This window comes from Lolium perenne, chromosome 2, assembly GCF_019359855.2.
Source record: "Lolium perenne isolate Kyuss_39 chromosome 2, Kyuss_2.0, whole genome shotgun sequence".
In the NCBI taxonomy this organism is placed as follows: Eukaryota; Viridiplantae; Streptophyta; class Magnoliopsida; order Poales; family Poaceae; genus Lolium; species Lolium perenne.
In genome coordinates this window covers 316,132,321-316,148,278 of record NC_067245.2, presented here as the reverse complement: position 1 = coordinate 316,148,278, position 15,958 = coordinate 316,132,321, and the positions used below count along the sequence as shown (strand labels likewise).

General features: G+C 47.8%; 1 protein-coding gene across 1 annotated transcript; it reads right to left on the bottom strand.

Annotated features, from left to right (window-relative positions):
- Positions 1 to 1,259: 1,259 nt before the first annotated feature.
- Positions 1,260 to 2,384, bottom strand: LOC139835887 (uncharacterized). Its single transcript, XM_071825784.1, has one exon. It carries the CDS (start codon positions 2,382 to 2,384, stop codon positions 1,260 to 1,262), a length of 1,125 nt encoding a protein of 374 aa, XP_071681885.1.
- Between the last annotated feature and the right edge of the window lie 13,574 nt (positions 2,385 to 15,958).

Here is a 15,958-nt window from a genome sequence, read left to right as displayed (position 1 = left end):
CTAGAAGTTTATTGATAAAATGCAACTAAGCTATACATTGTCTTGAAGGTGGCTAAGTAGCCTTATTGAATGAAATAAAGGAAGGTAAAAAAGAAGAGGCCTAAACATAGAATCGTCGCAATTGTGCAATGTTCCATGGGTTGCCTTCCACCAATCCTGTTGTAGTATTCTTGATGCGGTATGCTCCTCCTGGGATGACTTCAGTGATGACGTAGGGTCCTTCCCAAGGAGATTCGACCTTCAGATGTCCTTTTTGCTTTAGTCGTAACACTAGGTCGCCCACGTTAAAGCTGCGAGTGCGCACCCTTCGGCTGTGGTAGTTTCGTATCGCCTGCTGATATACTGCTGTTCTCGCCAAAGCGATATCTCGGGCTTCATCTACTAGATCCACAGCGTCCTGTAATGCTTGGACAGAGGCGTTCTCGTTGTATGCAACAACCCGAGGTGCTTCAAAGCGAACGTCGGCAGGCAGAACGGCTTCGGCTCCGTGTACCAGAAAGAAGGGAGTATATTGCGTCGACATGTTTTGTGTAGTCCGTAAACTCCAAAGTACCGAAGGTAACTCTTCGACCCAGGCACCAGCTGCTTTTGTGAGGAGTTTTTTGATGCCGTCACAAATCAATCCATTAATTTTCTTGACTTGTCCATTGGTTTGAGGGTGCGAAACCGAGGCAAAGCTGAGTTTGATGCCAAGCTTTTCACAGAATTTATGAAACTCATCGGAAGTGAAGTTGCTTCCGTTATCAGTGATAATACTGTGAGGTACGCCAAAGCGACAGGTGATTCCGTTGAAGAACTTGACAGCCGTCGATGCTGTTTGATTGGTGACTGGAATGGCCTCGATCCACTTGGTGAATTTGTCGACTGCCACCAATAGGCATTGGTCCAACTTGATCGAGTCCCCATTGCGCGAAAGGCCAGGCAAGAGGTATTGTCATAAGGTATGTAGCGGGGGCGTGTAGTTTTGGTGCGAAACGCTGACAAGGGTCACACTTCTTTACCAATTCTCTTACATCGGCTGCTGCTGTTGGCCAATAGAAACCAGCTCTAAAGGCCTTGGCAACAAGTGCTCGACTACTTGCATGATGCCCGCAGGTGCCTTCATGTATTTCTCGCAACAGGGCCTTTCCATCGTTGATGGCGATGCACCGTTGAAATATGCCAGATATACTTCTTTTATATAACTCGCCAGCTACCACTGCATATGCCTTGGAGCGACACATGATGCGCTGTGCTTCCGCTGGGTCATCTGGTAGCTCCTAACGAAGTAAATATGCCAAGAAAGGTTTAGTCCATATGGGTTCGAGGAGCAGAACTTGCTGGCTTGGGCCAGTAACAACATCTTCGGCAACGTCTTGAGCTGTAGCCCCCGAGTCGATAGCCGACAGTATGGGGGGTGCCGATGTTTTGACTTTGATAGATCGTTGATTGATCACTTCGAAGAAAACTCCATCTGGAATTGCGGAGCACGTGGAGCCGATATTTGCCAAGGTATTTGCTTCTTCGTTGCTGGCTCTGCCGATATGTTTTAGCTCGCAACCTTCGAACTTGGCTTCCATCGAATGATACATTTGGCGATAAGCAATCATGTTGTCACTGATGGTGTCGCATAGATTCATCGACTGCTGGACAACGATATTTGAATCTCCATATATATCCAAACGTGTGGCACCGCATGCTTTAGCCATACGCATACCATGCAGCAACTCCTCATACTCTGCTTCGTTGTTTGTTGGCAGCGAGAAGTTCATCCTTAGCACGTATTTCATCTTGTCACCTTGCGGTGATATTAACACTACTCCTGCTCCTGCGCCCGTGTTTCGTTTTGAACCATCGAAGTACATGGTCCATGACCCCGACATATCGGGTGCGGCCGGAGTTTGCGACTGAATCCAATCGACAAAGAAGTCTGGGAGGACCTGGGATTTGATGGACGTTCGGTTGACGTAAGAAATATCATGCGGTGCTAATTTGATGGCCCACTGAGACACTCGACCTGTGGCATCAGGATTGGTGAGTATGTTCTTTAGTGGAGCCTCGGTAACGACGACAATTGGATGCTCGGCGAAGTAATGTCGTAGCTTTCTTGCTGTCATCCATACGGCGTATGCCAGCTTCTGATAGTGCGGGTACCGCTGCTTTGCTGGGGTGAGTACTTCACTGAGGTAATAGACGGGGCGTTGCACACCGTGGACTTTTCCTGCTTCTGTGCGTTCGACGATTAGCACGGTGCTGACGACTCGACTTGTTGCAGCGATGTAGAGTAGCATCGGCTCCCTGTCGTGAGGGGTTACAAGGACCGGGGAAGTCGACAGAACTTTCTTAAGATCGTCAAAAGCGTCCTGTGCTTCTGCTGTCCACTCGAATTTTTCTGATTTCTTCATTAATTGATAGAAGGGCAGCGCCTTTTCTCCCAATTTGGCGATGAATCTGCTAAGAGCTGCCACTCGCCCTGCCAGCTGCTGCACCTATTGCAAATTCTTTGGCGGCTCCATATCGAGAACGGCCTTGATCTTCAGGGGATTGGCTTCAATTCCTCTAGCGGAAATAAAGTACCCGAGTACTTGGCCTCCAGGTACCCCGAAAAAGCATTTCTTCGGGTTTAACTTGATTTTGTAACGATCGAGGTTGTCGAAGGTTTCTCGTAGGTCATCGATTAATCTGGCGGCGTTTCTGGTCTTGACGATGATGTCGTCGATGTAGACCTCGATATTCCGGCCGACCTGTTCCCCGAGGCAGGCTTGCATACACCGTTGATAGGTTGCGCCCATGTTTTTTAGCCCAAAGGCCATGACGTTGTAGCAATAAACACCATGCGGTGTAATGAACGCCGTTAACTCCTGATCTTCTTCTTTGAGTTTGATTTGATTGTATCCAGAATAAGCATCTAGAAAGGAGAGCCGATCACATCCTGCCGTGGAATCGACTATTTGATCGATACGAGGCAATGGGAAATGATCCTTCGGGCAGTGCTTGTTGAGACTTGTAAAGTCGATGCACATACGGAGACTTGTTGTATCTTTCTTTGGCACCATTACTGGGTTGGCTACCCATTTGGCTTCTTTGAGCTCTCGAATAAACCCAGCTTTCCGGAGCCGATTCACTTCTTCTCCGATGGCTTTTCTTTTTGGTTCCAAAAAACGACGTAGCGTCTGCTGTACAGGTTTGGCTTTAGGGTTAACATTGAGGGCGTGCTCAGCGAGTTCCCTGGGAATACCTGGCATGTCGAATGGCTCCCATGCAAATATTTCCCAGTGCTCACGGAGTAATTCGATGAGCGCGCCTTCCTATGCGACAGTAAGATCAACCGATGCATTGACTGTTTTCTTCGGATCAGAGGGATGCACCTGATGCTTCTTTGCTTCTTTGGCAGCGTCAAACTCGTCAGACTTTGTGTTCCGATTATCGGCAGGTGGCTGCTTATGGTCGGTGAGTACGTCTAGTGCATTGAGCTCTTCTCTGACTCCGAATTTGGAGGCGATCTTCTAAAAATCCTTGTCGCAATTATCGGAACGAGAAAAACTTCCATGAACAATTATCGTTGTCCCGTTATTGCCTGGCATCTTGAGTTTTAGATATGCGTAATGAGGTACTGCCATGAATTTGGTGAACGCTGGTCGGACGAGAATAGCATGGTACTGTGATTCCCAATCCACCACCTCGAACTCGAGTCTCTCCCTCCTGAAATTGTCGGGTGTGCCAAACACAACATCCAACGAAATCTTGCCGAGAGGATATGCGGGTAGGGCCGGGATAATACCGTGGAAACCTATGTCATATTCTTGTAACATATCGACCGTCATACCCATTGCCTTCATTGTGCTTGCGAACAGGAGGTTTAAGCCGTTGCCCCCGTCCATGAACACCTTACTCATGTTGAATCCACCGATCCGTGCTTCGAGTACTAGGGCGGCGTGGCCGGGCCTAGGTACGGCTATCGGATGATCTGCCCAGCTAAATAGGATACTCTGATCTGACCAATCAATGTATTCGGGTAAACTTGCCATGGCCACCTCTGCAAGTTTTATCTCCCGTGTAAATTTCTTGGATTCTCTTTTGGAGATGCCAGATTTGTGGATCATGTTCACATGTCCCCGCGATACGGGGAAGACTTCAGCTGGCGCGTATGAACATTCTTGTGGTTTGGGTAATCGAGTAGACGCAACTATACCCTGTTTCGTCGGGTGCACCTGTTCGTTGGAGTCGGACCTCAATTCTTCGCATAACTTCTGGATATCAAGGAATTGTCGACAATCCTTGAGCAGATGCGATGCTTTCTCGATGTTTTCTTTTGGGTCGATGTATACATCCAAGTAACATGGGGCGACCAATTGCTCCGCGGCTGGCAGGTGAGGCGTGCGGGGGAGACGTATTTGTCGGCTGCGGCTCCTGGTTGATCGCTCGTCGTATCGCTCATCATCCTGATCGCCGCATTGGCAGGTACGACTGGCAGCACGGTCGATTGCCTCATAGTAGAGGTCCCTTCTCCTCTTCCGGCGCTCCTGCCTGCTCCCGATGCTACTTGGATGCCTTTGGATGCCTTCGTTGTTGCTGCTCGGCAAATCTATTGCGTTTGATGTCGAAGCAGTATCTGTTGATGGAGTCGAAGTCTTTTTCGTGTCAGGTGCGATCGATCCTGGAAGCCGAAGGAAACCTCCAGAGTCGATGATGAAGTGAACGCTGCCGAACATCGCATCCATGCCGCCGCGCAGCTCCGAAGAGGCCGAGCGCGACGCGTTGGCGTGCGGAGTGAACTCGAGGGATCCGCAACGAACTGAACTCCTCGAGCTTGGCAACGATGGGGCCGATGGTATCGATGATGCTGGCGAGGATGTAGCCAGTGTGATCGGAGCAGCTGATGAAGTACCTTGCACCCGCAGACTTCCCACAGACGGCGCCAATTGACGAGGGTGATTCTCGGCAATGCCCACCATGAGGGGCTTAGGATTGACGGAATCCTGCAGGTTAGCACTAGTCATCGGATACCAAACAAACGGGAAGAGAGATTTACCCAGGTTCGGGGCCCTCGATGAGGTAAAACCCTTACTTCCTGCTTGTCTGATCTTGATTATTGAGTATATCAAGTTACAATGGGGTAGCCGATAGGCTTGCTGCGGTTAACTCGCTGAGAGGCAAGGTTCGAGCTCTAGATTGTGATGGTTATATGCGCTATTGTTGTTCTTCTCCCGTTCGGCAGGCCCTCTCCTGGCCCTTATAAAGCAGGCCAGGTCCCGAGAGTCCTATCCGAACTCGACTAGGTTACAATGAGATCTAATTCTAGTCTTTCCTTTGATGAAGTCTTCTTGCCTTGTTCGCCAAGAATCCATCTTCTGGTAAGCCCCCTTTGTTGGCACCGACGTATGGGCCCACCTTGGTCGTTGGCCAATCTTCGTGGGCCCCTAGTTGGGCCAAGGGAGGTAGACTAATGTCGGTTACCCGAAGGGTAATGTCCACATCAATCCTCTTGGTAGATTTCATCTTCCTCCAATAATCCTTCTGCCTGTTACCAAAGCCATGGTCAGCGCATCTATTAAGGTGGTTAGACCGGAGTAAAGCTTTAAGCTCGGTGGTTCCTTGTGATTCCTCGAGTATTGCTAGATCCTCTTTGATATCGGCCGTGTCACTTGGGGGTCGCCGATTCACTAGCAAACAAGTTCCTGTTTATGAGTTCTTGAGATCATGCTATCTGGGCCCTTAAATTAGATAACAGCATTAGGTGCACATAAACATTCATACTCATATATGTAATAATCTCAAACATAAGTTCACAAATAAATGAAATAAAATTGGCACATCACATCTCACCAATCCCCTACATCTCCCACGCCAATGGGATCTACTCACACATGAGAGGAGAATAGCATAATGATATCATAGCAAAGTAAATGGAGTTCTTCTTGATATTACCATAGCAAGACACAATAGTTGAAGATCAAATCAAATACAAGCTAGGATGGAATAGAGGTTTCAATCCCTAATCTTACAAGTATGAATCTCTCTCTCTCTCTCAGTACAAGTGGGATGTAGTGGATGAGGCGATGATCTTGATGAGATTGATCGTCGGTGGAGTCGAGGTTGGTCTTCTCCTTCTTCAGATCTGATATCTTCTGTTCTGGTGCGAATGGTGGCTGTTGTGTTGTGTTTCTCGTCTGTTGCCCTTCCTTCACAGAAAGGGTTTGGTTTGATGAGGCGAAGGCGGCGCCGTCCAGTACGGGCGGACGGTACGGGCTAAAGCTCCTGTATCGCCAGGATGGGTTTGGCCTCAAAAGGAAATGTCTTTATTTCGTTGCAATTAGCCCATAAATGTCCTTGGATCCTCCAGATATGATGGTTTCCTGAAATACATAATAAAAAACAAGGTTCCTCTTGGATTGCGATATTAGCATTAGTTGAAACACAAAATCCAATGAAAATCCAACGAAACCAATAGATAGGCGATGGAAAATCCGTAGTAAAATGCATCGAAATTTGGAGCTATCAAGCGCCTGCGAGAACATGTGTACGGCGTTAGAGAGAGGGCAAGGATGAAGTAATTATTAACTTGTTGTACACTAGCTTAGTTAATTACCGTGAGGGCGTTGAGCTCGGCTAATGTCGACGGGCCGACACCTGCGGCGGCGGGCGTGCAAGTGACGGAGGGGCTGCTAGCCGGCATGGCCGGTGAATCCGTAGCAGCTGCGTCATTGCTGGCGGCAGGAGGAGTGTCCATTATAACATCGCGATTTCCACCCGGCGGCGCCATCACGGAGTTTCTGGCGGCTAAGCTAACCACCGGGCGGGGCCCTTGTTTGCCACCTTCATACCAGGCGACGACAGCGTGGAAATCTGCTTGGACTTCAGCTTTGAGTTCAGGTACGAGTGAAGCTTTGAGTTCAGGTACGAGTTCAGCTTTGATTCCTGGTACCAAATCAGCTTTGACTTCGGCTATGATTGACTTCCTCATCTCCTCCGCCTCCCGCTGCATCCTATCATCGCGCGCATTTTTATCTCACGCAGACGCCAAGCCGTAGTGCGAATGCTTGTGGCCTGTACCTTTGCCAGCCACACTTCCTCTATGCGGCCTTCTCGTAGGTGAATGATTATTAACTACGTTTATCGCCCGTACGAGAGGCTTGTCCCAGTCTACCTTGCCCATCGACGCCTGGGACGAGGAGCCTTCATCACATTGGGCAAGTCTTTGTTTTTCTGCTTCCTGCAGAAGAAACGTGAACCATTTAGAAATATTGCTACTATTATAAAAATGATACTTGATGAGTCGTAGGATCTAATTAAACCGGTAAATTGCTTACCAGTTGTTTCTCAATCTCCAGGACTTTCGGGTCTGTCATGAACCAAACTATATCGGTTACCACCTTGGGATCCGTGACAAGTTCCCCGTTTGGTCTTTTTATGGTACCGGGACCTGATAAATTTTCTTTCCTGCGGGTCCTTGTACTTGTGCCAGGGGTTCTCAATGCCGGCATTTCTATAGGCCTCGTCCTCCTTCTCCTAATAGGGCTCCTTTCCCTCATAACCACGGCTCCCAAGGGTGTGGTTGCCGATGTTAAGCTCCCGCATCTCCTTCCCCACGTCTTGCGGTTCTTGGTCGCTTGTAGCTCTTCATTGGCCACGAAAGTATCGAAGTCCTCTTGTGTAACCTTCGGAAGAATAGTGGATCTCTTCGAAACTTTTGCCATCAGCAATCATCTTCCTCACCATGTACTTATAACTGCTCAAGTGTTTGGTGAACTTGAGGAGGGCTTGTAAGTTCACAATGTTTTTGCTTTCATGAGTGGAGGAGTAGTCGCCTAGGAACTTGTATAGTTTGTGCAACCTCGCAATGAGTTGGACTCGCAAATGATTTTTGTTCTTCCCTCGGAGGTCCGTTTCGTTGAGATTGACGACCTCTCGGTGGATTTCTGCTAGTTGGTTGCCGTACCCCCTCGCGACGTCCTTAGGCTCTATCGGCAAACCACTTTTGGGGTCCACCTCTCTTACTGTGTCTCTGCAAGTGGCGACCGTGTTTGGGCGCCTTGCCTCCCGCGGACACTTGGCGCCACTTGTGCCGGTGCCACTACTCCCGGCGGCGCCACTTGTCTCATCGCCCCCAGTCCCGGCGGCGCCACTTGTCTCATCGCCCCTACCCCCGACGGCGCCACTTGTCTCGTCACCACTTGTCTCGGCGCCACTACCCCGGCGGCGTCACTTGTCTCGTCGCCACTACCCCCAGCGGCATCCTCCATCTCATGGTCGTCGTTTCTAGCTGGTGGACTATCTTGCCTAGTTTACGACACCGACTTCAAGAAATAGTGATGGTAGTGCAACTCCAAATCTTGATGAGACCCGGCGTCGTCGTCGTTGGGGTGTCCGGAAGATGACATGGTGGCTAGCACTAATCAAAGATGAAAGGTATTAGCAAACCTAAAATTCATGGAAAAAATTGGCATGACCTTTGCTAAAAAAAGGTCATGCGGAGTGCTAGATTTGCCGGAACAGAAGTTAATCAACATTCTGGCAACTCAATCCCTGTAACAGAAATCCAAACATATATATAGCAGCTTCATTTTCAGCAACACCATAACCATCACCATAATCAGCATTTTCATTTTCAGCAACACCATAACCATCAGCAACACCAATTTGAACCCTACGGCATTTTTTTTCAGCACCATGTACATCAGGAGCCAATTTGAACCATGTACATCAACCATGTACATCAGCAACACCATGTACATCAGCATCACATACTGCTTTCATTTTCAACTAAAAAAACCTACTGCATTGTTCAAACCTTGTTCATTTTACCAATTTGCAATTTTTTTAAACCTACTGCATTGTTCAAACCTTGTTCATTTTACCAATTTGCATTGTTCACACCTTGTTCAAACTAGAGAACCAGAGAGCAAATTTTTAAACCTTGTTCATTTTACCAATTTGTAACCTTGTTCATTTTACCATTTTTTAAACCTACTGCATTCATTTTCAACTAAAAAAACCTACTGCATTGTTCAAACCTTGTTCATTTTACCAATTTGCATTGTTCAAACCTTGTTCAAACCAGAGAACCAGAGAGCAAATTTTTTAAACCTTGTTCATTTTACCAATTTGCAACCTTGTTCATTTTACCATTTTTTAAACCTACTGCATTGTTCATATGAACCCTAAGACGAAATTTGGAGTTGAAATCCTACTGGATGCGAACATGTATGAACAAATTTCAGAGAGCTAGGTTGCAATCGGAGGCAGAGGGGAAGGTAGAGAAGAAGGGAGAGGGGCCGGTTCATACCAACGGCGACGGTGGCGACGCCCTGCTCCTCCTCTCCGTGACGGTGGCCGGCGCGTGACGCTCTCCTCCTACTCTTGACGATGGTGGCGACGACTGCTCCTCCTCTCGGCGGCAACGCCCTGCTCCTCCTCGCGGCGGTTCTCCTCCTCTCGGCGGCTCGGGGGCTCGAGGGCGACGCGGTGGCGCGGGGGCTAGGGCAGGGGACGGCACGGGCGGGTGCGGTAGTGGTGGCGGTTAGGGTTGCACGGGAAGAAAATGGGGAGAAAGAAGAGAAGGGAAATGGCTAAGTCCCTAGTGCCCACATTACTGTCGGCGTACCAGGGCTATGGTGCGCCGGGGGTAATATTATCCCCGGCGCACCATAGCCATGGTGCGCCGGCAGTAACATGGGTGCAGCTATACCTGGGACTTGTCCCCAGATGCATGCCCACCCCTGGCCAGTTTTCTTTTCTTTTATTCTTTTTTATTTTCTTTTTCTTTATTTCTTTTCTCTTTCTTTTATGTTTCTTTTATTTTTCTTTATTTTTCTGGCCTTTTCTATTATATTTATTTTCTTATCTTTTTAAGATAATAACAAAGCAATATGAGTTATGTATTACAAAAAATATGAGTTATACATAAAATATTGACCAACACAATATTAGTTATACATAAAATATTGACCAACACAATATGCGTTATGTATTACAAAAAATATGAGTTATACATTGCAAATAAAGTTTTACATCATCGAGAAGAGTGTTTCACTTTCTTCTTGCTTTTTTTTGCTCGTCGTTGCATAATTTAGCCCCGTGTCGTGACTTCTTCTTTTGAAGGGTCGACCTGACCTAGGTAGCGTGGTCATGCTTCTTCTTGTGGTGTATGTTGCGTCTTCGTCCTCGGATTCTTCCATCATTGGGTCTCCGAGATGTCCTTCGAAGTCTTTCTCGTTGGCGACTCCATCCATTCCGACGATGGTCCTCTTGCCTCTCCTCGCGACAACACGGCTAGGCCTGGATGGGTCGGTTATGAAGAAGCATTGGTCCACGTGTTTAGCCAATACCAATGGCTCATTTTGCGTGGTGGTGTTCGTGGACTTTGATTTGTTGGCTTCGGATAGAAACATGGTGGTGAAATACCGGTCTTCTTTTGTGGCGCTCTTAGTCCATCTGATATGGAACATCGGAACTTTCTCCCCAGCGTAGCTAAGCTGTCAGATTTCCTCGATCCTTCTGTAGTATCTAGTCTTTACGTCACCCGTATAGGATTCCATCGTTACCCTTGAGTTCTGGTAATCGTTGTTCTTGTCTTTTTCCTCTGTGTAGAATGTGTACCCGTTGATATCGTACGCTTGGTAAGTCATTATGTTGGACGCGGGGCAATGTGAAAAGGCCAATACTAGTTTATCATCGTCACAATTCATTGGTGGGGGATTAGCATCAATGTGGTTTTTGAACCAGCGCGCGAAAGAGGAGTTGTGCTCTCTGAATATTTCTGCTTCCGTCATCGGCTTGCCACGGTTCGCTATCCTGGTTTTGTGCTCTGTCAACCAAGTATAGATCAAGTTAATGTGTTGTAGCGCTACTAAGTTGGCCCTATCAAAGTCGGAAGTCTGACCAGACATGTGCACGTGCAATTCCCTCCTTCCATTTTTTGTGGCCTACTCCCTCGAACCTGCGGAGGTGCTTGTTTCGAGGCAAACCAACAGGGTCCTTGACATCTAGATAATTCATGCAGAAAGAGATGCACTCTTCGGTGAGCCAGCCCTGGACGATGCTTCCATCCAGATGCGACCTGTTACGAACGTATCCTTTAATGACCCCATTCATTCTTTCAAACGGCATCATGTTGTGTAGGAATGCTGGCCCTAGATTGGTGATATCATCCACGATATGGACCAACAGATGGACCATCACGTCAAAGAATGCAGGCGGCAAGTACATCCCAAGCTCACATAGGATCACCACGATCTCTTCCTGCAGCCTTCTGGGTTTCTTCACACTTATCGACTTTTGAGTTATGACGTCGAAGAAGTTACAGAGGCCAGTCAGCGTTGCACGGACATGGTCATCCATTATACCTCGGATTGCAACTGGAAGAATCTGCATCATCATCACGTGATAGTCATGAGACTTCATGCCGCTGAAGTTTCGTTTCTTGGGGTCCATGTATCTGCTTATTAGCCCTGAGTAACCCAAAGGGCACTCTGACTCCTAGAAGGCAATTGAAACATTGATCGAGCTCATCCGGACTAAAAGTGAAGCAGGAGGGGGGGGCAGTAATAGTCTTGTTGCTTAACCCTTTTGCGCTTCTGACCGTCGTCCGTCTCCTCCTCCGACTGTCCATCTTGGGTCGGCGGGATCTGAAGCTCTACCCTGATGCCCAAAACTTTCAGGTCGTGTCTTGCTTTCGGCCCATCTTTGGTCCGGTCCGGCATGTTGAGAAGAGTGCCAAGCAAGCTCTCGCGCACGTTCTTTGTGATATGCATGACATCAAGGCAGTGAGGTGTATCGAGAATTTTTAGTACGGCAAGTCCCAAAACACGGACCTCCTTTTCCATACACCCATGAGCGGCATTGTTGCCTTTTTCTTCTTCTCTCCGGGCTTTTGATGAATCTTTCCCGGCACAGGGCACTCTTTCCAACCTTTCAATAATGTATCGATCTCTTTGCCGCTCTTCTTACGTGGAGTTCCTCGAGGCTCATTTGTACCATCAAACATATCTCCACGCTTTCTCCACGGGTCAGTCTTGTGTAGCCACCTTCGATGCCCCATGTAAACGGTTTTCGAAGAGCCGGGATCCTTACCAAGATGCAAAAACATCGTCTCTTCCATGCACCTGACACATGCATTGTGTCCATGGCACACCTGGCATGCAATATATCCGTATCCGAGGTAGTCCTGCACCGTCGTGATCAACGCGGCTCTCAAAGGGAAATATTCTTCTGCGACGGCGTCCCATGTATCTACCCCTTCCTTGGCCCACAACGTGTCAAGCTCATCCTTTAATAGTTGGAGATACATGTTGATATCGTTTCCTGGTTGTGTCGGCCATTGAATTAGCATACTCATCTGTATGTACTTCCTCTTCATGCACAGCAAGGGGGGAGGTTGTACATCCATACGAACACGGGCCAGGTGCTATGTGTGCTGCTCTGGTTGCCGAACGGATTGAATCCGTCTGTGCTGGCACCCAACCTGATGTTTCTGGGATCTGGCCCAAAACTTTCATATTCAATGTCTAATGCTTTCCACTGGCTTGCATCCGAAGGGTGTGTCAGCACTGGGTGTTCAAACCACTCTGGATCATTCAGCACTGCCTCCTTTCTTTCAGCGTGGCAGCGCATGAGCTTTTCTTCCTTGCGGTCCGCGGAGAACCGTTGCAGCCGGGGGGCGAGCGGGAAGTACCACACAACTTTCCGAGGAGCTTTCTTTTTCCCTTTCTTGTATCGATCAGCGTCACACAACGGACATTTGGTCTTGTCCGCGTGCTCGTTATGATAAATGATGCAGTCGTTGATGCAGGTGTGGTATTTTTGGTGCGATAAATCGAGAAGGCACGTGATTCTCTTGGCCTCGGCTAGACTACCAGGACACGTGTTGCCGGCAGGAAGGCGATCTTTCCAGTATTGCAGAATTTCGTCGACGCTTGTGTCCGTCCATCCGTGTTTTTCCTTCATCTGCAGAACATCGAGCGCTAATCTCAAGCGGGGCTTCTCCAACCCGCGACCTACGTCGTACAACGGAGTATTCGAGTCTTTCTCCAGTTGCTCAATCTTTGATTTCTGCCTAGCGCTTTTCATCTTTTCGAGAAGCAGGTCTTGAAGATGAGGGTCCCGCACGACTAAAGCTAGCGGCACCTTTTCGTCGTCATCAATGTTATTGTCCGCGTCTTCAACATTTTGTTCATCATGATACTGATCTGCATCGTCGTGTGCGGCAAACTCTCCGCCGTCATCAATATCATGATGCCCTTCTTGTCGGCCATTACCACCTGCTGTCATCGCCCCATTGACCTCCGCGTCATCATCATCATCACTCATCCATTGAGTGTGTCCCTGCATGAAACCATCCGAGAGCAGGTGCCCTTGCAGTTTGCCTGAAAAGGGGTCAAGCCATTTCCCTAGTTTGCATCTTCGACACGAACACAATATCTCTGTGAGGTTATTTCGATACATGTCAGCGATCACGTGTTTGAGATATCTCATCACGAAGCTTTCCCTCATCTTGATGACCATTATCGCCTACACGTCAAGATAATTGATTAGAACCATGCATCCATCGTTAATTTTCACGGAAAATTTCGGCATGACCTTCCTAGATAGTAGGACCTAGGAGCGCCAGAAATGTGCCGAAATGAAAACTTAACGAATCAACATTTCGGCGCAACATTGGCAACTCATTTTCATCTCATCAAATCATTCGGTCGCAAACACAAACACAAACACAATATATATTGCCACACACTTTGCTTCAAAGTTCCAATATATACGCATAGACGATTTCATCCGCAATTTGTTCATTAATCACCTATTTAATTGATATATAAGTAGATGAGATCGAGACATCACGCCGACCGAGACGTCACGCCGACCAAGACGTATGGGTTCTTATTTTCTAGATCTAGATCTAGATCTAGATTGAGCGGTGATAGATCTAGATCTACATAGAGGATGTGTGATGCATGTAGGATGGGAAAATTTGCTCAAAACATATCAACTTCTTTGTTCAAATTAGCTAAATTAGGGATAGAAATTGGAAAAAATGAGATGGGTTCGGAGAAGGGTCGGGTTGAGTGTGTGGGAGGAGAGAGAGATGAGGGGGTGTGTGTGGGCAGTAAATAGACCAGAGAATAGTGCCCAGGTTACTGTCGGCGCACCAAGGTATGGATGCGCCGGCAATAGGGTGGGCAGCCGTGTGTATATTTGCTCCGGGCCTGGTCCAACAATTACTGCCGGCGCACCTGACCAGAGACGCGCCGGCAATAGTAAATTAGCGCCGGTGCGCCCCTGGCCTGGTGCGCCGGTAGTAAGTCTTGAGCCAGGCTCGGAGCGGACGGAGCCACGGCCTAGTTTTAGCACCGGCGCACCCCCGGCAAGGTGTGCCGACAGTAATCTATCTTCGCCGGCGCGGCGCCATCCTGGCGCGTCGGCTGTATTTGCCACCGGCGCATGGTTCTTTTGGTGCGCCGGCAACGTATTTTGCAGCTGTAGAGGTTTTTCTAGTAGTGAGAAGCACCCTCATATATTTCACCATTATTAACACATGTAATTACAACTTTGATACTTCAAACTATGTTGTCGTATCTTCTGTTTAGAATGATTCTTTATGCCTGAAAATTCAGCCAATAAAAAATATTTGAGTTCCCACCCATGTATCAATTTATTCCGTCGCCAGACGAGAAGGTATGACTTGCGTGCATGTGATTCCATGTCTGTTTGCCGATTTTTCACATGGGCAAAACCTTTGAGAAGAAGAAAATCTTATCAGAATTTTATAAAAATCATAGCCAGAAACCAAACCAATAATGATTAATTGAAATCTAGATGCTAAAAACTTGACTCAGTCATGCGGTGTCCATCCGGGGACGATACTAATTATTTGCATATCAAACTGACTCTCTTATTAATCTTTACTATTAAATTGCAATGTACGTTATGATCGTTTAGCAAAACACCCCTAAGAAAACTATAAACAAACCCGCGGTACATCCACAGCAAACTCACGGCGATGTGGCTCGCAGCGCAGCCGGCCGAATCGTTCTAGAGCAACCTCAGTTCATCGGACAGCAACCGAAGTTGGCCGACCGGAACGCCTTTTAGAGCTGCTACGCCACGGGCGCGGGCCGCCGGCATGCAGCGACGCTGGACCGACCTTCAAGGTGCCCTGGGCGGCGTCGCAGACGCTCGGTCAGCTGCTTTACCAAGCTGCCCGGTGCGGTGTGTGGGTTTCGGCGAGAAGCAAGTCACGAGAAGCAAATCGATCTATAGGTCAACCTAGCTAACCAATAATGCATCGGTGCATGTCCAGATCAATCAGCCTGCTTGCTTAGCTAGCTTGGATGTTAATTCTTGAAGGTTAATTTAATGTTACTAAATGAGCTTCGATGATTTTGCCTTTTCAGACTATGCCGTCGTCAAGTTTGATCTCCGCCACCGAGGTATATAGATCGGACCCAATGTAATTGGAGAACTGATAAATTGGTTTTCGAATTTTTTTGCAGGCTGCCGGAGCGACCACGAGTTGACAACCATGGCGGTCGAAAGGGTATCGGGGAGGTGGTTGCTGGCGGCGCAACGAGTCACGACTATGAGCTTCTTTTCATGATGGCGGCCCTCACATACATTTGCAGGTCCACACAATCGGCGATGGTGCTTACAACAATTTTATATATGAAAAGTTATCTAGATATATTTTTTCCTATTGCAACGCACGGGTATTGTGCTAGTAAATACTAATGTACAGATCGTGGTGGCAAGTCTTAAACTTGCACTAACCTTATTGACCTAGAGAAGACATGAGGGGCTATTAATTCAGGAGCCTTCTACGAACATGAAACAGGAAGAAAAATATGTTGGGCTGCTTAGACATGCCTTTTCTCGACATGAAAGGGACAGATTGTAATACCGACCTTGAGAGTGTTTCTACTATATTTGCCAAATCATTTTTAAGAAGTTGTAACATGTATTTTCTCAACAAGAGAACATGCCGCTG

Coding starts and splice junctions, on each gene's coding strand:
- LOC139835887 (XM_071825784.1), bottom strand. CDS start 2,384: ATGAAGAAATCAGAAAAATTCGAGTGGACAGCAGAAGCACAGGACGCT.